This window comes from Acanthochromis polyacanthus, chromosome 1 (assembly GCF_021347895.1).
Source record: "Acanthochromis polyacanthus isolate Apoly-LR-REF ecotype Palm Island chromosome 1, KAUST_Apoly_ChrSc, whole genome shotgun sequence".
Lineage (NCBI taxonomy): Eukaryota > Metazoa > Chordata > Actinopteri > Pomacentridae > Acanthochromis > Acanthochromis polyacanthus.
Genome location: NC_067113.1, coordinates 33,540,002 through 33,563,010, shown reverse-complemented (window position 1 = coordinate 33,563,010; position 23,009 = coordinate 33,540,002). Strand labels below are relative to the sequence as shown.

At 38.7% G+C, this 23,009-nt stretch overlaps 1 protein-coding gene across 4 annotated transcripts in view; it reads right to left on the bottom strand.

Annotated features, from left to right (window-relative positions):
* klc1a (kinesin light chain 1a) overlaps positions 1–23,009 on the bottom strand; it is a 71,942-nt gene that overhangs the window by 38,061 nt on the left and 10,872 nt on the right. For all 4 annotated transcript variants that reach the window (XM_022201039.2, XM_022201041.2, XM_022201042.2 and 1 more), the window contains exons 2-6: positions 21,659–21,926; positions 19,427–19,657; positions 17,781–17,859; positions 8,631–8,859; positions 6,674–6,761 (exon numbers count right to left, since the gene is read on the bottom strand). In XM_022201039.2, the coding sequence (XP_022056731.1) occupies positions 6,674–6,761; positions 8,631–8,859; positions 17,781–17,859; positions 19,427–19,657; positions 21,659–21,925 (894 nt within the window). In that variant the 5' untranslated portion in view covers position 21,926. The remainder of the gene's footprint in view (positions 1–6,673; positions 6,762–8,630; positions 8,860–17,780; positions 17,860–19,426; positions 19,658–21,658; positions 21,927–23,009) is intronic.

Below are 23,009 nucleotides of genomic sequence, written 5' to 3'. Positions count from 1 at the left end.
GGGACACCGTGTGCATGTATAGCCAAAGTATATCCAGATAAAAACTTTATTTTAAAACATATTTTGGAGCAAAGTTACCAAACTTTTAAAGCATTTTTTAAAATCAGATTTCAGAGGTGATTCAATATATGCAGTTTTTATGTCCCAAGGACCATTAAAAGTGCTGTTTTGAGTCTTTATCCACCATAAAAATGCTGACTGGGGCGTTACCAAGATGGCTAAAGAGTCAACACATCCTTTTTTCCCCAATAATAACCAGTTTAAATCAACTGCTTTATCGTAGTCAAATAAAGAAATATCCAGTCAATCACACTGTTGTGACACTGTCTGCATCCATAGCAAAAGTAAAACCTGAGAAAAACACTTTTTAAACCATGTTTTGGGGCAAAATCACCAACCTTTTTAAGCATTTTTAAAATCAGATTTGAGTGGCGATTCAATACCTACAGCTTTTATGTCCCGCTGACCATTAAAATAGCAGTTTTGAGTCTTTATCCACTCAAAAAAAAACTGACTGTGGTGTTACCAAGATGGTTAAAGAGTCAACACATACTTTTTTCCTCCAATTACAACCATTATTAAAATAAAAAAAGGCCCTAAACCTTTGCAAATCAACTGCTTTATAGTTGTTAAACCAGGAAATATCCAACCAATCATGTTGTAGCGACACTGTATGCATGTATAGCCAAAGTATACCTGGAGAAAAACTGATTTTAAACCTTATTTTGGTGCAAAGTCGCCAAACCTTTAAATGATTTTTTAATAAGATTTCAGTGGTAGCCTATATATGGCTTCTATGCCCCAGAAACCATTAAAACTGCAGTGATGAGTCTCTCCTTGCCTGAAATAACTGCCCGAGGCATTACAAAGATTGCTCCATAGTCGATACATACCTCCTTTATTTATTCATAGATTACAAAAGGCACTTAACATGTGGCTAATAACATTAATTACTCAAACAAACCTGATCCTGTACATCAGCAGCAGACGTCTCAGTCAAAAACACATTCTAAACCATATTTTGGGGCAAAGTGACCAAAGTTTTTAATCATTTTTAAATCAGATTTGAGTGTTAGTTCTATATATGTAGTTTATATCTCACAGGGACAATTAAATTGCAGTTCTAAAGGTCGGCGGGGGGAATTACAGAGATGGTTGAGGATTTCTGAGACTTGCCTACAAAGACTTTGCCTCAAGCTTCTGTCAACATCCCACTGGAGCTGCTCATCCTTCAAAGCGACAGCGAGATTAAAATCAGACGCACACCTCCTTTACTCATTCATAGATTACAAAAGACACTCAGCAGTTGCCTCACAATGTTAATTCCCAAATATTTCTAATCCTGCACCTTTAACCATCTGTATTTGCTGCTTGGTGAAAGCAGAACATCATCAGCTAAACAAGAGGTTAAAAGGAATTACAACAGAAATCTATGGGAGAGTTTCCTAATAACAAAGATGGAGACTGTTTGACATGTTTCATCACTTCTCCCAAAAATTGTTTGCTTTGTAACAGCTGGACTGGAAAGCATCCAGCAAATCGTGTTGTTGCACAAACGCAAGCTCAGTGTGGCAAAAATGTGAATAATATTAGTGCAACCTGTAAAGAGAACCACTTTTAAACCTTTTAATGGGGAAAAGTCACCAAAATTCTCACATTTTTCCATCTTTTAAAATAATATGTATAAGTTTTGACCATAAAAATTTCAGTTGTGACTGAATCTGCATTATTTTAGATGAAAACTCGGTGATGTTAGTTAAAATAAAAGCCCAAGAGGTGCTATCTGAATGCCAAGACTTTCCCACAAACACTTTGCCTCAGTACTGTGTTAGAAGTATTTCTACAGTGATTTTAGCTCGAAAAACGATCAGCACAGTCGGATGTCTGAGTCAGAGTAAAACAAACTTCCTAAAGACGCTCTGAGCTGAAATGACGCTCATAAAATGCGAGTCGTTGCACAGCTGGGTTAAACAGCTAAATAACATGCGATGTTAAACGGCTTGAATAAACCTTTTTATGTACAGACGGAGTCACAAACACACAGCTGGGGATGCCAGGAGTTTCCACAAGGACGGTATATTTGATGTCGGCCTCAGATTACTCAAGTTTCTGCTTCATTACACTTTATAATCAAAGGAGGGTGTCAGATGTGGTGTGACAAAAATACCTGAACGTTTGGCTACATTAAGTCAGATTTCAGTGTGTAAAACACAACGTTTTCTGTACATCCTAGTTGTAAACATACTGCATTAAACAGGACATTCTTTATGAAGGTGGCTGTACTTAAAATAAAAAACAAAAATATGTGATCTGGAACACAACCAGGGTCTTTCATCTCTGATTTTGTTGCTCCAACAAGCAGCGATCTTTCCTCTAATCCGAGCAGCAACTGCGATACAGGGTGTTGGTTGCTGGGTCAATTCACCACCAGATATTTACCAACTCAGGAACCCGCTTTTATAACCAGGAGTCATCAAGTCAAGGTCCACAGTTCATCCTGCAGCCTAATTGGAACCAGTCCAGACCAAGAAATCTGCTGCTATGTAATCACAGGTTAAGTGTGTTGGTGCATGTGCAACCAACAACAAACCAACCAACAACGACCTAACCAATCAACAACAAACCAACCAACAATGAACCAACCAACAACAAACCAACTAACCAACACTAAACCAACCAACTAACAACAAACCAACCAACAATGAACCAACCAATAAAAAACCAACCAACAATGAACTGACCAATAACAAACCAACCAACAATAAACCAACCAACAACAAACCAACCAATAACAAAGCAACCAACAACAAACCAACCAACCAACAATGAACTGACCAATAACAAACCAACCAACAATAAACCAACCAACAACAAACCAACCAACAATGAACTTACCAATAACAAACCAACCAACAATGAACTTACCAATAACAAACCAACCAACAATGAACTTACCAATAACAAACCAACCAACAATAAACCAACCAACAATGAACTTACCAATAACAAACCACCCAACAATGCCAGTGCTGCAAGGTTACACCTAATTTATAAATAACCCCGTACCTGGCTGCAACCAGGAGTATTTGGAACCACTTGAATTTTTGCACCAATTCTGAACATTAACAACATGGAGAAGACGATGAAAACATGAAATAAAGAAGGATGAAGAAAAATCAGGAGACTGTGAATCAGTTTCTGATAATATATATAATTTAAAATGTGATTTCTTTATAACGGTGAATCACTGATCCCAATCACTTCCTCGTGGAAAAGACACAGGGTCTGATGGCAGAGGCTGGAGGAGGGCTAACCTCGTTTTCACAAAGTGAAGCATGATGGAGGTCCAGACAGTGGAGGCCTGCTGAGGTTAACACAGAATCTGAGTCAGTTATTCATTAAATCCACGCTGTAATTTAAAATATACATGGTACACTGTGCATTCATTAGGTTTGTCTGTATTTTATCTAGTTTTGTTGAAGCATGGGTTCAACAAAGTCATTAACAGACAATCATGTTGTTTGATGTCTTTATAGTATCACATTTGCATAATTAGCAATTATTTTATCTTAAACAACTTTTTTGTCATTTTAAATTACCTAATCAGTTTGAAATGTTTTAATTCTTCTTCAACTCTGTAAAGTGTTTCTGTCAAAAAGATGCACAAATGTCCCACCCAACTTTTCTGAAATTGGAAAAACTCAATTTAAGATGCTAAATAGACATCCATAAACCCACTTGCAAAAAAACAACAAAGAAGTTCAACTGTAGCTCCAACTTCCTACTTCACGGTCTTTAATAATGATAAATGTCTCTGTTATTGTATGTGCTACCTGAGGGGCAGCTGGGAAAATATCTTTAAATGAATTTTATCGATTGCTGGGGGGCAAACGGGACAATGGAGCCGCCAAAAACAGCCGTGTGGCGGAGAGGAGACTGTAATGACGATGTGAAAATAAAAATCAGATTGGAAGGCTCAGTCGCTAACAAGGTAAACAACTCTTATTGCCTTTTTCCGCCGTCGAGCCTGGATGGCATTAAAGTGTTTAACGATGACAGTCAGGAAGCCTCGGTTATTTTATACCTTACATTAAAGCTCAACGTTTTCTGAGTTATTTTTATTTACTTTTATGATGAGAGCGAGACGAGAAGATCAATAACACCCTCACATCCGGATATAAAATAAGAAATAATAGCCTAGCTTGGTGTAAAGATTAAAACTGCTAGCGTAGCTTCTTCTAAAAGGAGCTAAATTGGGTTATCTTTTGTCACTTTATACTTTGCAGATGCAAGAAATGACAGATAAAGTGTCAATTAGTGAGCTTTAGACATGTTATGTTTGGAGTGAATCAAGCTCTGTTTTCTGTCTTTATGCGAAGCTAAGCTAACAAGCTAACAGGTTGTAGCTTCATATTAGCAGCATATATACCTGTGAGGTATTGTTCTTCTCGCCTAATTCTCACAAATTAAAAAAGAAAAATAAACCTACAGTGTTGTTTGAGGTTTACTTGATTTATTAGATTTTTTTAAATTTTCATGACTTATTTATCTTAACAATCAAATACAATTGTTTTAGCTCTAATGCCATTTTATAAATATTGGGAAAAAAATCATATGTTTAAGATAAGCATCTTTGCATTACAAAAAAGGAGTTGTAAATATTTTTCAAGTGTCTCATTTGGTAATTATTCATCACTAAAGATTAAAACAGCTAGCTTGGCTTCTTCTAAAAGGAGCTAATTTAGGTTACCTCTCCGTAATTTGTCATTTTTATGCTTTGCAGATTAAACAAATGACAGATAAAGTGTTATTTCGTGAGCTTTACACATGTTGTTTTGTTTAGAGTAAGTCTTGCTCTGTTTTCTGTCTTTATGCTAAGCTAAGCTAACAAGCTAACAGGCTGTAGCTTCACATTAGCAGCACATACATGTGTGAGGTATTGTTCTTCTCGTCTAATTCTCACAAATGAAAGAAAACTATACCTGCAGTGCTGCTTGAGGTTTTTGTGAGCTTTTAAATTCATTTTATTATCTTACGTTTGACTACAAGAACAGTCTGCCCTTGAAAATAATCACAAGGTGCCTCCGCGATCCAAATAAATCCAATTATACCGGTGTCACAAAGGATATTTTCCAACTCTCCAAAACAAGGAAAAACGCAAAAGTGAATCGCTGATATGCCAGAAGAGGAAAAACAGATCAATATGACATTATAACGTGAAATATTTAATGTTTAATCTCGATAGTTTATGTTTAAATGAGGAACTCATGCACAGAAAGTGGATAAATCGAGAGAAACGGCTCATTTGCATGATTTGATGACTTCACGCTCGAGCTGAAACATTCTGCCGGCGTTAATGATGACGGATGATGTTGGGATTAGTCCGCAAAAACAGAATTTAAAATGCACCGACAGAATGACTCAGACCATCTGGAGGAAGCTTCTCATTGATCACAATATCCTCCATCTAATCAATAACAGTGTCATGATGTCGCATAAGTAATAAAACTCAAGCAAATGAGCCACATTCGTCTATTTATCTGTTCTCTGTGCACCTTTTCCTCATTCAAACACAAGTTTAACGTTATAAGAACATAATATGCTGATACAACAAGAAAAGTTTGTACTAGGGCTGAATAATTAATTGTAAATCAAAACAACACACTCAGAAATGCATGTACATCATGGAGCAAGTCTGACTCGCTGTTTAATTACAATTTATTAATATAACTTCATTATTAGTTCATTACAGAATACACAGCCGGAAATTTTTCTTAATTTCCTGCTTATATCGTGGTTGTTTTATTCCCTTTCGCTCTTTTCAATATGCTGATATGTGATTTATTATGTTTTAAGCTGCTTTTACACTTTGTTTGGACACTTTTAATGAATTTTATGAAGCACAGTTTCTTGCCTTATTGTTGAAATGTGCTTTACATATAAACTCGTCTTGTTTACCTGAATTATTAGATGCTTTTATGACAATATTTATTCAACAGTCAAAATAATTGTTTTATCTTCAACGTCATTTTCAAAATACTGGAAGAAATTTATAAATTTAAGTTAAGCATCTTTGCATTTCAAAAAAGAGCTGGAAATATTTTGAAAGTGTCTCATTCGGCAAATATTCATCACTAATTTTAATACTGTGTGGCATTTTGTATTTTATCATATTTTATCTTTTGTAAATTTCAAATAAAGTGATTTGAATCTGAATATATTTTAAAATTCTTTCACAGTAAATATTAAACTGAAGCTTAAATGTTCAAAAATATAATAACAAATCACAACATGTGCGAGGAGATATGTTCCCTAAATTGTTCAGCCCTTATTTAAATGTCAGAATAAAATGAAAATATGCCTGAATTATTTACGATTAGATTAAGAAAAAATTATTTGTGTTTTTGCTTTCAAGCTGATGCTAAATTAAGTGGAGATTGTTAATTTGTCTGTAGCATATAGAATAGATAGATAATCATAATGATGATATATAATAATGTTGGTCCCACTCTGACCAGTCCTGCGAGAAACAAGTGCTTGCAGAAGGTTCCAAGGTAAACAAACCAGCGTTAGGATAATGCAAACGATACCTCATCTGCTGACGGGTTAAATGGTTTCTGGTTTTCTGGTGTGGCGCCAAAATGCAGAATAGCTCAGAGCCAGATGTACTCACAGCTGGATGGTCCCGACCCAGAGTCTTCTCCCTGATGGCCAGAGCGTCGTTCAGCAGGTTGGCCGCCTCCTTGTATTTGTTCTGATCCCTGAGTCAGACAGAAGCAAACACACACGGATGGACAGGATGAAGCACGAGGAGCATAAACCACCGGCTCGTTACTTTCAGGTTAAAACAGCTCTGCAGAGGTTCCCACCATCAACGCACCAGTCGGCCGACAACGAGCCAACACAGACCCTCACTCCTTCACAAAGTTCACTATTCAGCTGCTGAGATTTGTGTCGGTGAAAGAAGAACACGGCGACGATCCTTTAAGACACTTGTCCGGCTCTTGTGTGCCGATCTTTTGTTCTCGTCTACTCGGGTCGAGGAGTTAACGCTCGCTCGACTCTACTGTAAATCTTCGGTTTGTTTGGCTTCTCCCGGCTCTCATCTGGAGGCCGGTCACGTATCGCTGAGAGGGAGTTACCCAAACCCTGCAATCCTGAGATCTCAAGGGACAAAAAGGCTCAATGTACGGTTATTATCACGTTTTCTCTCTGGAGAAAAAGAGGAAAAAATGTGGGATGTGAAGGTGGTTAGGTCAACTCATCACTCAGGCTCATTATTATTAGTTCTATTTCCCCACTGCGCCTTTATCTACGTCAATAATACCGTTTAATTGTATTTTGTATGCCTAGAATACTCAGCAAATCAGCAAAAACATCCTTATTTCACAGATATGTGATGTTTTTCTGAAAGACAAATGATCTACTGTATATTACGGACTAGAAAGTAACCGTTACCTTACACATTGTCCCCATTTTGTGAAATTACTGTTAATAACCAGAAAAATCACAAGAAAGTGTTCATTTACACGTAAAGAAATGGGTCAAAATTTTAAATAAATTAAAAAAAAAACAATGGTTACACCATCCAAAATCTTTGTTGCTGTTGTTAATTTACAGTGTCAGACTATACAATTATAAGTACTTTTTTTTAAAAATTGGATTTAAGTCAGCAAAAATAAGGTAAATTAAGGAGAAAAGAGAAGAACTGGTATTTTCCAGGTTTTTTCTGTTTTGTGAAATTACAGATAACTAATAAAATCATAGAAATAGTTCATAATTTACATGTTTATTATGGAAAAAAATAATTAAATAAAAATCTGTATTTTTATATATATGCATATTTTAGAATTCGTCCTTTACAATGTGTCTGTTACCATAAAATTACACTGTTTTACTGTTTTTAACAGTACTTTTTGTCAAAATTGCTGCTTGATTTTTAGTGTTTTTAAACGGATGTTTTTACAGCGTAGGTTTGCCTGTATTTTGTCTGGTTCTGTTATAATATGGTTTCAACAAATGCATTGCTTTTCTGTAAAAAAAAAGATGCACATGTTAGGTAAAATGTCTGAAACCAAAAAAAGTCCATTTAAAAGGATAAACTGACATTCATAAACCCTTTTTGTACAGCTATAATACTATTCTAATGCATTTTTGATTCCTATAATCACCTATTTTAATGTAAAAACTAACAATTTGTGCACCTTTTTTTGTAAATACCAGTATTTTTGGCACCTCATTGCGATCTCTTTACGTTCTTCTGCACATTGTTTGCTTATTCGTGTCGTATGCAACACGTCTGAGCTGCCTTTGAATCATTCCTTTTCTACCAAACACTGATAACAAATCAACTATTAAGGAGCTTTTTAATTCCTGGAAAGGCTTGTGTAATAGCAGCCACAGCAGCAGGGAACTCTGAGGATTAATGAGCGAGAGCAGAGTGCAAATATATTCAGCAAATATTTTAATTAAATATGAGCCTCGACTATGAAAGATGCATCAGGGCTAATATATTTAGAATGCTGGACTAACGGAAACCCAGGAGCTAAAACATAATTCATCAGCTCCAGACAGAAAATCATTAGATCTCCTCAGAAACCACACTGACGCATGAATAAATCACCAATTACCTGTAAACCAGGGCCAGGATGTTCAGCATGGTGGCCACGTCTGGGTGGTCGTGTCCGGAGGTCTTCTCCAGGTCCTCCAGGGCCTGTTTGCAGAGGGGCACGGCCACCTCGTAGCGGCCCTGGGAGGCGTACTGGATCACCAGGTTGTGGAGGGTCCTCAGGCGGGCCGGGATCTCGTAGCCTCCCTGCTGAGCGGCGGCTGCTGCAGCGCTGCCGTGAGCCGGCTGGACTGGAGGCGGAAAAAAAAAAAAAAAAAGACGGGAACGTTAAATATATCAGATTCTGAGATAAATTAATGAAATATGCTGGAGTCATCTGGAATATTTAATGTATTTTTACCTACAAGGGTCAAGAAATGTCAGACAAAACCATCCTGTTACTTTTGATAATTTTTGTGGTGATTTTGTGTCAAAGTTTGCAAACATGTGAAACGACAGAACTTAACAGAGCTCAAATGTGTTCCTCCTAAAGAGATGGATGGATGGACGGATAGATCTCATGTTGACCCCGCAGCAAGGAAATTTTAAACATATTTATGTTATTTTGCCTGTAATTTTTTTTTTGGTGTCCCAGTTTTGTTCGTTCTGTGTCTGAGTTTGGTTGTTTTGCATCTAGTTTTAGTTGTTTTTCTGTCAAATTTTAATCATTTTTGTCTAGTTCTGGTTGTTTTGCAACTAGTTTTGGTCATTTTGCATCCAGTTAGATTATCTTTCGTCGAGATGCGGTCGCTTTGTATCTATTTTTGCTAATTTTTCATCAATTTTTTTGTCATTTTGCATCTAGTTTTGGTTGTTTTGCATATCAGTTTGGTTGTTTACTGCTTAGTTTTGCTTATTTTGCCTCTTATTTATGCATTTTTGCGTACAATTTTTTGGGTTTTCCAGCGTTGTTTGTTTTTGTGTCTCATTTTGGGTTTTTTTCATCTCGTTTTGTATTCAGTTTTAGTTGTTTTTCTGTCAATTTTTTGTGATTTTCAGCTAATTCTGATGTTTTGCATCAAATTTTTTGTAAATTTGCACTGGTGAGCTCAAGTGTGTTTTTCCTCCTGGATGGATGGATGGATGGATGGATGGATGGATGGATGGGTGCTTTATTAATCCTGAGGGAAATATAAGTCACGAAATTATTCAAAAAGTGTCACAAAACGACCAAAATTATATGCAAAAAACAAAAGATGCAAAATCCCCCAAATATGGAACAAAAAGACCAAAAGTTTGCCCCAAAACTTGTCCAAACTGACTAAAAATTTGTCCAGAATTACTCAAAACACGTTAATTAATTTTGGATGGACAGTCAATACTTTTTTCCTTTCAGTAAACAGCTTTATGATGTGGGTTTTATTATCTATAAATGTTGTGCGCGTACATTCCTCCTATGAATTGACGTAAAAGAAACATCTCCTGAATCTTTTACATAAACGGGTCAAACCTGACAGAACCGTAAACAAACACTGGCTGACTGTCACCATACCGCCCTACAAACAGGATTATTCACACAAAAACAATGTCCTCGTTCTGCTGCGATGCAAAGCTAATGCAGCGGCTCCACAGTGCTGCGTTTAACGGGGTTGTGACCGGAATATCTGCACTGACAGGGGAACTGTTTGACCGTCCATCCGTCTGGTTCTAGTGTCTAAGATGCTTGAACGTAGGCGACAGGGGTCAGGAAACCACCTGATTGGGTTTCTTATTAAAGGCAGGCGGCTCTATATTTACTCTGAAGGAGAGCCAGAGGGTTTGGAGTGGGAGCCGCCCACTGCAGGAAAAACACGGATCACAGAGAAGACGCCGAGTGGTACCAGGTGTTCAGAACCGCTGGAGAACCGGCACGCTCAGAATAACACACAACAGAAATGACTAGAGAGCATCCAGGCATCTTAACGACAACACAATGCACCAAAACGTAAAGTAAAACAGCTAGTTTTCATCCACAGACACAAAGGATGGAGTTAGCGCTGCAGCTAGCAATCTGCTAACGTATTAGCTTCAAATTAAGGTCGTCTAAAAAGCACATTTTGAAGTGCTAAAGTGTTGAACGTGTAATAAAACAGGCGACAACAAAAATACGGACCAACAAAGCAACACAGAAAGCAAAAAGTTTAAATAAAATGCTCAAAGAAAACAACTTTCCACATCTTTCTTTCTCAAATAAAATACAGAAATACTAGAATATTAAAACCACTGCAAGCAACCAAAAGCCATTTAAAACGTGTTCATCTTCAGGGTTTTTAATTTAAGTGTCATGGCAGAAGGAAAATCTGTTCAAAAGCTTTGGAGCTGCAAAAGCACAAACTCCCTTAACCACCAGCCTCAAAGTGGATTAGATGTTGTCAATGTGAAAAAAAGTGAAAAATGTGTTTTCCAAAGCTCAAGATGACAAATATCTACGTTTGTCAAATTACTGCCACAGAGGACAAAAGAAACCAGAAAATATTCACATTTAAGAAGCTAAAATGACAAGATTTAGGCATTTTATCCCCAAAAACAAAACTTTAAAACAACAATTTCAATGCCAAAAATGACGTCCTTAAATGTCTTGTTTTGGTCACAACCCAAAGATATTCAGTTCACTGTCACAGAGGATGAAGGAAACCAGGAAATATTCACATTTAAATAGCTAAAATCACATGATTTAACCATATTTTTTTACCTAAAAATTGCTCTAAACCAACTATTTTAAAGTTAAAGAGGCTTCAAATGTCTAGTTTTGGCAAAAACCATCACAGAGGAGGCAAGAAACCAGGAAACATTCACATTTAAGAAGCTAAAATCACAAGATTTAGACATTTATTTCCTCAACAATGAGTTAAATGCAACAATTTTAAAGCCAAAGATGATGTCCTGAAATGTGTTGCTTTGGCCACAACCCAAAGACATTTAGTTTACTGTCACAGCGGACGAAAGAAACCAGAAAATATTCAGATTTGAAAAGCTACAATCACAAGATTCAGACATTTTTTTTCACAAAAAATGACTCTAAACCAACTATTATGAAGCCAAAGAGACTTTAAATGTGTAAAACCATAACAGAGGAGGCAAGAAACCAGAAAATATTCAGATTTAAGAAAATAAAATCACAACATCTAGACATTTCTTTCCTAAAAAAAATGAGTAAAAACCAACAATTTTAAAACCAAAGATGATGTCCTGAAATGTGCTGCTTTGGCCACAACCCAAAGACATTTAGTTTACCGTCACAGCGGACGAAAGAAACCAGAAAATATTCACATTTAAGGAGCATTATGAAAGCGTTGAACTGCCTCTACTTGACTTAAATCTCTGACCTTTATTCTAAAACGCTGCAGGTCGAGAGGCTCGTTTTTTGTTGAAAATGTAAATATTTGCAGAGAAAAACAAAATGACTGTAAGTCAGCCGCGGGCCAACTCAAATAAAGCCAGAGCTGTCGTCGCCATTATCTCCTTCCCGCTGACGGCAATTTACCAAAACCCCCAAAACCCTGTGAGGCCGTCTGAATGAGCTGTGGGAGGAAAGACGTCTAATCTAGAGAAGCCTGAGGCGGCTCTGTTTCACTCTGACGGGATTAATGCCGCTGGATGAAGAGTCGATCCTCTAAAGGTGCACCGTCGCTCTGTTTCTGAATATTTCCTCTTCACCTGCTCAAAACACACAGCAAATCTGCTCATGTTTATTTCATTTTCTAACCTTCAGTCGATGCCCTGAAGCAAGAGGAGCTTCTACCCTTATTGTAAGTGCTTTAAATGTGTGTCTAGATGCAGCTACCTCACTGTCTGTGCTGCATGTTTGTTTATGTGAGTGGGTTCAGGCGGATAATCACTGAATTAACGCATTCTCTCTGGATCACTTTCCTGTACTGTGTTTATCTGAAAAGCCACTAAAGCAAACAAAAATTCTGCTTCTCTGTGCTTTATATTTCCAGGTCTCAGACATGCGGGTAACATCGCTGCTTCTAAACATGAACACATTCACACACATTAGTTTTCATGTTCCTCATGGCTTGTATATGCATTTATCCCCATTTCTTCATTATGTCATTGTTGCACTGACTGCTCTACATGCCTTTGGAATTGCCCCCTGGGGACAAATGAAGTTTTCTGAATCTGAATTAATGTGAACAAACCCTCCACAGCAATGGCACACCAAACAATGTACAGCCGTCCCTCGCCACATCGCGGTTCACTTTTTACCGTCTCACTGTATCGCAGATTTTTAAACTGCATACAAGGAGTCCTCGACTTAAGTCACTATTCCCTTCCTACGGATTGATGCAAGCTGATTTTTGGCCGTGAGTCGGAACTCCGGCGAAAATGTAAACAAAGCCGTTACGTGCATCACGATATCGATCAATTCTTTGGAAAAGTCACAAACACCAATGACTTCCATGCACGTATGAGTCATTTTACAAGACGAAAGCGGCACATGTTGCACTGATTTTACAACTTCAGTGCTTTATTATGTCTAATTTCACTTCCATGTTGACGGCTTTCCTTTTCTTTGAAGCGCGGCCATCAGAAGGGTCTGACTTACGCTTGGGAGACATAATGAAGGGCAGAAAGTTAGCGCATGTAGCACAATCCAAGGTGGCGTACAACCAGAGAATGTAAACGACCTATGCCAACTAGGGCTGCAACTAATGACGCGTCAACTAATCGTCTGAGCACGATACGTCATCAAAAGCGGAAGTGAGCGCGCAATGCAACAGAAATCACCATCCGACCGGAGCGCGGAACACGGACGGACATCGGCGCTGCATCGTGCATGTATTATGTATGCACGATGCAGCGTGGACATCCACGATCTATCGTAAACGCGGATGTCAGCGTTTACTATACAGCTGTATCTAAACACGGACATCCGCGCTGCATCGTGCATACATAATACATGCACGATGCAGCACCGTCTGTCCATCCGCGTTCCGTGCTCCTGTCGGACGGTGATTTCTGTTGCATTGCGCGTTCACTTCCGCTTTTGATGACGTATCGTGCTCAGACGATTAGTCGACGTGTCGTTAGTTGCAGCCCTATCGCCAACTACTTCCACATAACGACGAAACGCCGTACGTCGTAAACCGAGAACCCTCTGTAATGGAAAACTTATCAGAAAGGAGCTAATTCCACCAAAATCTGACTAATGTCTTCTGGCGAGCTTGGAAACTCTGGTAATCTGTAGTCTTTGGGGAAAAGAAAAGCAAACGATACAACTGTTATTTTTAAAAAGAAGCTATTTGGTGAAAAGTTATTTACTTGTAAAAGACGGCAGGTAATTCCCGGTGCTTTGGTGCCAATAAATCTCCTGCAATAAACATATAAATAAGTCTCCCGTGTTATGAATTTTCTGCTTGTCTACCTTCTCCATCTGCAGCTTCAGGATTTATTTGAAGTAAAAACATCCAAAGCAATGGCATTACCATCTTAATAACGCGGGAGAGAAATGTCACATCATTTTTTTTACATCATTATGCGGTATTGACCTCTACAGCGACACCCATTTGATAGAGATTTATGCAGGAGAGAGTCAATCTTGTGTTCGCCTTATCCCTCAGCCGGCTCCTCTCTTTCAGTCATAATTCATTTAGCAGCGCAGCACACGCTCTGCCGCCACACGACCGGGGAGAAAACGCTGAAAAACACAAGAATGAGGCCAGTTTTTCCACCTAAAGCGTGAAAAAAGATCATTGTATTTGACACAGTATCCTAGAAAACACCCTTCCTCTGCCCTACAACCTGCACTGCAATCACAATTTGGGCCAAAAACACGGAGAAATCTGGATCATAACCTAAAATTACACCCACGAAATACTGTAAGAGTGGGCGAGTTAACACCACACGCATTCCTGTTCATACAAAAACATGTGTGAACGATCAGAGACGCAAAGACGACGAGCTATTCGACTCAAAACAACATCAAATTGAAGTTCTGGAGAAGGTAAACAACAAGATATGGAGCTGACATTTCTGTTTCTTGACCTTTCTGTCATTTCCTACTGAATAAACAAACCCACGACTGAAAAAAAGACTCATATGCACAGTTTCAGTTGTAGTAAAGTCTCATTAAATGCCTTAACGCTCGTGTCGTCCTGTGGGTCAAAATTGACCCGTTTTAAGGTTTAAAAATGTGGAAAAAATATATAATTTCACAGTGAAACTTCTGATGTCCACATTTTTAACATTTCTGTGAAATTTTTGAACATTTTTTGTGGAAATAAAGAAATGTTACAAATGTTTCTTTAAGAAAATTCACATAAAAATCAGCCAAAATCCAGCAAAATTCGCTGGATTTTTTTATGTGAATGTTCTTAAAGAAAATATTAGAAGTTTTACTGATATATATGTAATCACTTTAGATATTTTGAGGATTTTATTTGGAAAATTTTTACTCATTTTTTTGAAAATATTTACAAGAATTTTCTTATCAAATTTGAGGGATTTTTTTTTAAAAATAAAACTTTTAAGGCGGAATTATAGGAATTATTAGAATTTTTTTCCTGAAGGTTTTGCAAATTTTCCAGAAATTTGGGGATTTTTTTGGGGGGGGGATTTTTTTCAGACAAGTAAACAATATTTTGTGGTGCCCGTAAATGAGGACAACAGGAGGGTTAAACAGCAAATGTGAACCAAACCCAAGCAAAAAGGGGACTACTTTTATCTGCGGATGAACACACTGTTCAATGGGAGTATTTATTATCAAAAACTACAAAGTCTGATTAAAATTCCACACTCTGTTTACCCAGCTGCAGAGACTGAAATAAACATAAGTCAAAATATTTATTACTTCTACTAAATGCGCTCCGTTTCCAGCTGGTTGGTTGGTTAAACAGTGTGAGTGTAAACGTGCGGTCTGGCTCAGACGGCGGATTCACAGCCGGAGTGTGAACCAGTTTGTCGTCCAGTTTGTCAGCGCTTTAAACTGGCCGACAAACTGGAGCCAGCAGCCAAATGGGGGTCGCCTCGGTGCTAAAGAGGTTTAAAAAAAAAAAGGAGTTGTTTGTGTTGTTGGGATCAGAGGTTTGTTTGTCACTAGAGTAGATTTACAGACAACACCTCAGGGTTTAGGTCTTCTGGCTGCTTTTCTGACTGCACCCGGTTTATTGAACACATTGACAGCGTTCTGGGTGAATTTTTAAGCTGCTGATCAGACAAAACAAGCAAAATGAGGGCAGAAATTTAGGCTGCAGGAAACTGACATCAGGCATGTCCTGATGTTTAAACTGTTGAATATTTTCCTGATTAATCAATTAGCTGTTTGGTTAATAAATGGTGAGAAAAATGTCAAAAAAAAAAATGTTGATCAGTGTTTCCAAAAGCCTAAGATGACGTCCTAAAATGTCTTCTTTTATCAACAACCCAAATTTATTTAAGTTTAATGGCATAGAGGAGAAAAGGCAAAAAAACTGAAAGCTTCCTTTGAATAAAACCTAATCTGGTTAACCTTTAGATGCTCCAGTGATTGGACCTGCACTCGTCCTGAAGTGGGTCCAAAACGCCCTGTACAAGAATCAGTGTGTTTTTCTGCCATTTTTTGGTTGAGAATAATTATTTGTTTTATTGTGTCTATTATATTTTTGTCCACACGAGAATGAGTTCATGTTTGAAATATGTTTACTTCTCACTTCATGATGCATTTTTAATATTTTCATGAAAATTTTATGTGAATGTTCTTAAGAAACATGTTTAACATTTCTTTTTTTCCACCAAAAAATGTTCAAAGATCTCCCAAAAATGTGGAAAATGTGGACATCAGAAGTTTCACCGTGAAAATATTTTCTTTCTCCACATTTTCAAACTTTAAAACGGCCCAATTTTGACCTGCAGGACGACACGAGGGTTAAAGGTGCTGTGTCCATGTCTGGAGTAATTTCTGTAATTTAAAAGCAAGTAATTAAGTAATCGGCAACAGATCCCTTGTTTTAAAGATGCTTGTGTTGATTCTGCTGCTCTCTGGTGCTGCAGATATTTAAAAAACTCAGAACAACTCTCTCTGTGTGGTGTTTCTGGATGAAAATTGGTGGTGAAATGTGAATTAAATCCTTCCTTTAATCGCTTCACACAGCTCAAAGCAGCGCTGCCTGTACACGTCTATCCGTTTCTTTAACTGCCTGCGGATCAGACTGTCCTGAAAGTCAACAAGTCGGTTCACGGCGACACCACCGTGATCTTTAGCAGCACATTATTTCAGCAGACAGCCACGAAAAAAAGAGACCGGAGAAGAAAAAGTGAAAGTGTATAACAGCACAGCGACTGGGAGGGTTTTCTGGCCGTTTGGCGTCGGTCCAGGCTGAACTAGGTCCTGACTAATGGGCCTTCACAGCCAACACAGCTTTACTGTCTGGACCGCCGAGCTATTGAGAGGCCGAACCATCAAACACCGACGCGAAGAGCGAGAGCAGAGAGAAAACTGGGCTGTGAGAGAGCGACGGAGGGAGGCGGGGAGTGTGTAACTACTGGGATAAATGAGGAAATCAGGAGTTATAATGTAAGACTTGAGAAAAGTTCAGAGAAGCAGCGAGGACCTGAGCTCCATCTATCACAGGATGAATTCTGACTGAGGGTCGACTAGACGTTGGTTTATTACACGAGAGCTGCTGCAAAGATGAAAGTTTTGTTCTGGGTTTTCAGCAGCAACAGTTTGAAAAAAAAGTTGCCCAAAAAGTCCCTTTAAAAAAAGTGCCTTTAAAGTCTTAACATTGAGGAGTCTGCAGTTTACTGAATGATCTAAATGTACTCGTATAACTCAGGTCTTAATCGGTGCAGGAACTTTACTCCATCTCCAGATTTATTGAACAATTTCTGCTCAACTATTATGACTGGACTGAAAATTTTATAGCATAAAATATGAATATTTGTAAAGATACTTTAGCTTGACTATCAAATACTTTAACCCTCCTGTTGTCCTCATTTACAGGCAACAAAATATATTGTTTCTTCGTCTGAAAAAAATCCAAAAAGATCAGATTTTAAAGATCCATAGTTCTTGATAAAGTTTCAATCAAGTCAGAGCAGAAGATACCCAATGATTTGAGAGGGAACAACCTGTTTAGGAACTAATCTGGACTCATCAGTGAGATCTGCTGCATCCCAAGGTCAGGAAGTAGATTTCATATTTGGATCCAGGGCTGGAAATGTGTGAGGATCCCACAGAGCAGATGGAAGATAAAGACGCTGGAACACTTACTGCCTGGAGCCTGGTCGTCCTGGTCGTCTGGGAACAGATCGTCCAGATTCTCTTTACTGGAGTCAGAATCTTTCTCCTCCTGCAAGAGGGCAAAAAGAAGATTATAAAGGAAGTGAATCTGAACATTTCCAAGTGATGTGCTGATGCAGTCGCTCTGCAGCCCAGCTCCAGTCATGCATATTTTAAAGTGCTTAAAATACTCGGGATCGTTTATATTGATAGCTGTCGCTGCTGCTGATAAGGTGTTCAGAGACGGAGAGAAAGAAAATCACCAAATGCCAAAACTTGCAGGAATCAGGGGAAGAGAAGCTGCAGCTGGAAATAAAAGTCAAAGGAATGAAAGTGAGGAAAGTATCGGCGACCTGGAGGCTATCGAGTTGGACTTTTAGCGGCCAGAGAGGAGAAATAAGAGATCATTCAGACACAAACAAACAGCAAAACTGGAAAAGGGATGCAAGAAAAATCATGCAGAAAAGAACCATTTATGGTGCCGCAGCTCCTCCTTTAGCAGAGGAGAACCAGGAATAAAAAAAAATTCTCTCAATTTCTGATATTTTTGCTGATTTAAAAACATTTAAAAATAGTGTAATTTTAAAATTAAACATAAGAAAAGAATGAATTACCATTTGTAAAAAGCTGAGATTTTTGATGTTTGTTTTTGTTAAAATGTAAATTATTACTTTTTCCTTTGATTCTGCAAGTTATGTGTTAAGAGGGAAAATCTTAGCCTAGCCACGCTAGACCCATGTTCTGAAGGCACAAGGGTCGACAGGGAGGGAGGCGGGCTAAAAGGTTGTCTATCAAATCATTCTGCAGCAATTGGGTAGGTATACAACCAATCAGTGCAACAAATAGGCTCCTAGAGCGCCGGAAATCAGAGGATGAGGTAGTTCGGTGAAGCCTTATTTATACAGTCAATGGGTGAAGCTCAAGTATATTACAGACATGTTAACAGAAAGATTACTCAGAGTCGGTGCTAATGGAGCTCAACGACTGTTGTCGTTTTTGTTGTCGACCCCGGCAGAGAATTACATTCGTTGCCGTGGGTTGTCTAGCGCGGCTAGGCTAGTAAAATCTGTAAAATAACTGTAAATTGTTCACAAAATTAAAGTTGAAAATTGTTTAAATGAAGTTTTTCTGCTGATCTAATACAAGTAATCTGTACTACTTAGAAGTATCGCTGCAAGTACTGAGTAAGTAAGCAAGTACTAGCAGAGGAGAACCAGGAATAAAAAAAAGATTCTCTCAATTTCTGATATTTTTGCTGATTTAAAAACATTTAAAAATAGTGTAATTTTAAAATTAAACATAAGAAAAGAATGAATTACCATTTGTAAAAAGCTGAGATTTTTGATGTTTGTTTTTGTTAAAATGTAAATTAATATTTTTCCTTTGATTCTGCAAGTTATGTGTAAAGAGGGAACATCGGTAAAATAACTGTAAATTGTTCACAAAATTAAAGTTGAAAATTGTTTCAATGAAGTTTTTGTGCTGATCTTATAGAAGTAATCTGTACTACTTAGAAGTATCGTAAGTACTGACTCCACTCTGTTACTGCTCGTAGCTTCACAGTCCTACTCCAGTTATGAGACGGTCAGACTTATCGTACGTGAGAATACGGCCGTATGTTCTTCAGAATAACTCACAGAGGGCGACAGGTCCTCGTCGTACTTCTTCAGCTGGTTCATGAACTCCAGGTGCTTCTTCTCCTCCTCCAGCTGGGCCACGCTCTGCTCGCTCTTCTGCAGCTTCTGCTGGGTCCCGGCCAGCTCGTCCCTCAGCCACTGGTTCTCCTGGCAGAGCCGGCGGACCTGAGCCCGGAGCTTCTGCTTCTCCGACTCCACCGAGCTCAGGTGGCTCGACAGCGCCATCATCACCTGGGAAAAGAGGAGAAGGTTTTAAGTGGAGAGTATTTCCTGCATCTCTGAGTGTGAATCAGAACTGCAATCATAAACAGAAGGGACTAATACCTCCTGGGGATGTCTCGAAATTTTTAGAAACACGGAGCTTGTTAGTAGAGCTAAGAAACGTGAGCATATTAGTCCTGTTTTAGCCTCTTTACACTGGCTCACAGTATGTTTAGGATAAATTTTGCAGCCTTTAATGGCCTGCACCTGTAGCACATCTCCAGTACGCACTTTAAAATCCTCGGTCTTTTGTCTATCTGCCTAAGGAAATCAATTTGCCTCAATTGTTCACCTCTACAGGCTGACCCAAAAGTTTGGAAACAAAGTTTAACTGCAGTGTCTATTTCAGTTGGGGGTGCATGAATTCACTCTTATTTTATCCATTTTTGTTATAGCATAATAAAATAACTTAAAAGCATAATATTTGCCGAGTGCAATAACTCGGAAGAAATGAATAGAACCATAAGGTCCAGGTATGCTGGAGCAGAACTTCAAAATGCAGGCCATCAGTGTCAGATTTCAAAACTCTTGATGGTAAAGTATCTGACAGTTTTAATTTTTAAACATCCAAAAGTACTATGAGGCAACATTTACTGGCCAGTCTGAGGAACCTTCATAAGCATGAATGAAGGTACATTCCAGAAGATACCAGTGTAACCAGTTGGTGGAAACGTTCATGTCTTTGTATAAGAAACAAACATGAACATGTCTAAATATGTTTGTTTTACACTAATCTGTTACTCTTCTGAATGTGTCTGTGGTACTGATTTATTGAAATAACATTATATTATTTGGATTATAGACTTTTCATTTGTTTCCAAACTTTTGGGTCACCCTGTATTATGTCTCTTCTTGAAAAAGATTTTTATTGGAGAGTCTTTCCTGCTGTCTGTGTTATATCTCCGGTATGCACTTTAAAATCCTCTGACTTCTGTCTGTCTGCCCAGGGAAATCAGGTTGGCTCAATCTATGACGTCTATAACGTCTCATCTTAAAAAAAACACACATTTGGGCTTAGAATAGTTTTTTTTTTGCACCAATTCCAGTTTGTCCTCCCTACAGCCATCAGTAAAGTTGTGAAAACATTTACACCAAAACCTTTAAATTTGAAATCATCTGTAGATCAGATGTGTAAACTCCCCACTTTGCCTAAATGTGTGTACACTGATGTTACTGTGAGGGATTTCTGGGTAAAACCAGCCTACTAATAGCTAAAATAAAAGGCTTACAGGGGCGTAATTAGACAAAAGGCTTGCAGCACAGAAACATTCAGAGTGTTGGAGCAGGAAAATCAGACTTCACCACAACTGCAGGTAAAAAGCTGGAGGCATAAATTAGAGCGTTCATGTGTACGTGCAGTGAATTGTATATTTAATCGACATTCTGCTGGGAGATGAAAGCATCGAGAGTGACTCATCGCTGACTCAGTGTTCGCAGACTGAACGATGGCACAAGTTTGTTTTCAAACTTTGCCTGCAGATTTGCATTTTTTATGGGCAGCAAAACCTCCCAGCTCCTATTGTCTTTGTTTAGGGCAGGACATTAACCGTGTGCTGGTAAAAGCAGTGATTTTAGAATAGTGTGTGTACAGAGGGAAATTTACAGCTGTGTCTCTATTAAAGGCTCTGAGGTTTGTGAACTTAGAGGCTGAACTTCCCTCATTTACATTTGAATTCTGTTTTGTTTTCTTGGTCTGTGATTATGTGCATTACAATAGCGAGCCAAGCTGCAGTCAAGTAAAGGTCAGTACACTCTAGCTGCATTTCTGAAGCGTCTCTGAGGCTTTTTTTTTTTTGAGTTTGTGATGCAGGTAAAAACAGCTGCTCTCTTCAACCTCCATGTGTACTGAATAAATAAACTCTTCAGTAGCGATTATGAGCCACAGACGTCTCACACCTGGGCTTCATTTGGGCGACCGGCGGGGGTTAAACGAGTCAGACCTCGTACAGAGCTGCACATATGTTCACTCACCTGAGCCTCACTCAGCCCCAGCTCCAGCATCTCCAGGGACTTGCGGATCATGTGGGACTTCTCCTCCACCAGGACGCCCTCCTCGTCCTGCTTCAGGCAGCGCAGCGTCCCCAGCAGGCCCTCCAGGATGGAGTGGTGCTCCTGCTTCAGGGCCTCCAGCCCCTGGATCACCTGCTTGGTCCTGGAGATGATCTCATCCTGAGACAGCTTCTCTCCAGGATCCTCCTCCTCCTTCACGCACACCATGGTGGACATGTCCTCACGCATCCTGCACATATCAACAGCAAGGAATGATTGTATTTCACAGCTTCTACTCAGCCGTCTACAAACTTTCATGCACCATGGACACATAAGAAATAATAGTTTTTTTTAATTAAAAAATGTTTCGTCACATATACCATTACTTTTTAGCTCTTCCTCTTTTCATAGAAGCTCTCCAGAGATGTTTTTTTTTATTAATTTTATTCATTTATTTGATAGGGACAGTGCACATTGATGGCAATAAGATGACACTAGTAATTGTTGCAAAACTATAAAAAGACGAGACAGAATGAAGAGGAAAAAGGAAAGTCGTTGTTTCTGTCTTCCTGTGGCAAAAATATAACCTTCAGACGTTTCAAAGTCACACTTGTTTTCTGGTCTCAAAGCCAGAAAACACCCTTTTACCTCCCTACAAGTGATTCATCTCCCCCTATAATCACTACTCGGCTCTTAAACAAAAGGTCAGCCCACACGTTTCTGAGTCCGGGTGGTTCAGGTTGAGAGAATAAAGAAGAAATGCTCATTCTTGACTCTAAAGCCGCCCTGAGGGTGCCTTTGACTGAAGCTGAAATGCTCGGTGAAGCAGCAGCAGCAGAAAAAGCTGCATAAACAAAGATTAAAAGTGCATTTGTCGAGCTCCACAAAACTGACGAGTCATCGTTTCAGCTGCTTTCAGGAGGAGGTTTGGTGCAGCTGAGATGAAAAGTTTCCACCAAACCTCCAACCTGCCGCCTGCTGACAGTCTGAATCCAGATCTGAGGTTTGTGGTCGGAGCGCGGCTCACAGACGACGACAGATGTGAGGTTTGTCGAAGAAGAAACCTCAGAAAGACTTCCAGTATTCTGAATTAAAGCCGCGCTCGCTGCCAGATTAGTTTGATCATCATCATTTATTAGCTTTACCAGCATCTAGATAGCTACAGCATCACAGGAAACCTAATAAAACATGATAAATCAAGTGCAAAAGACAGTTTTAGTCTGAGAGTCAGGAAACATCTACTGCAGGAACAGTAGAACATCCAGCAGATTAAAGTGAAACTACACGAAACATCCTTACTTTTGACCACAGTGTTCCACAACATTTAAACTGC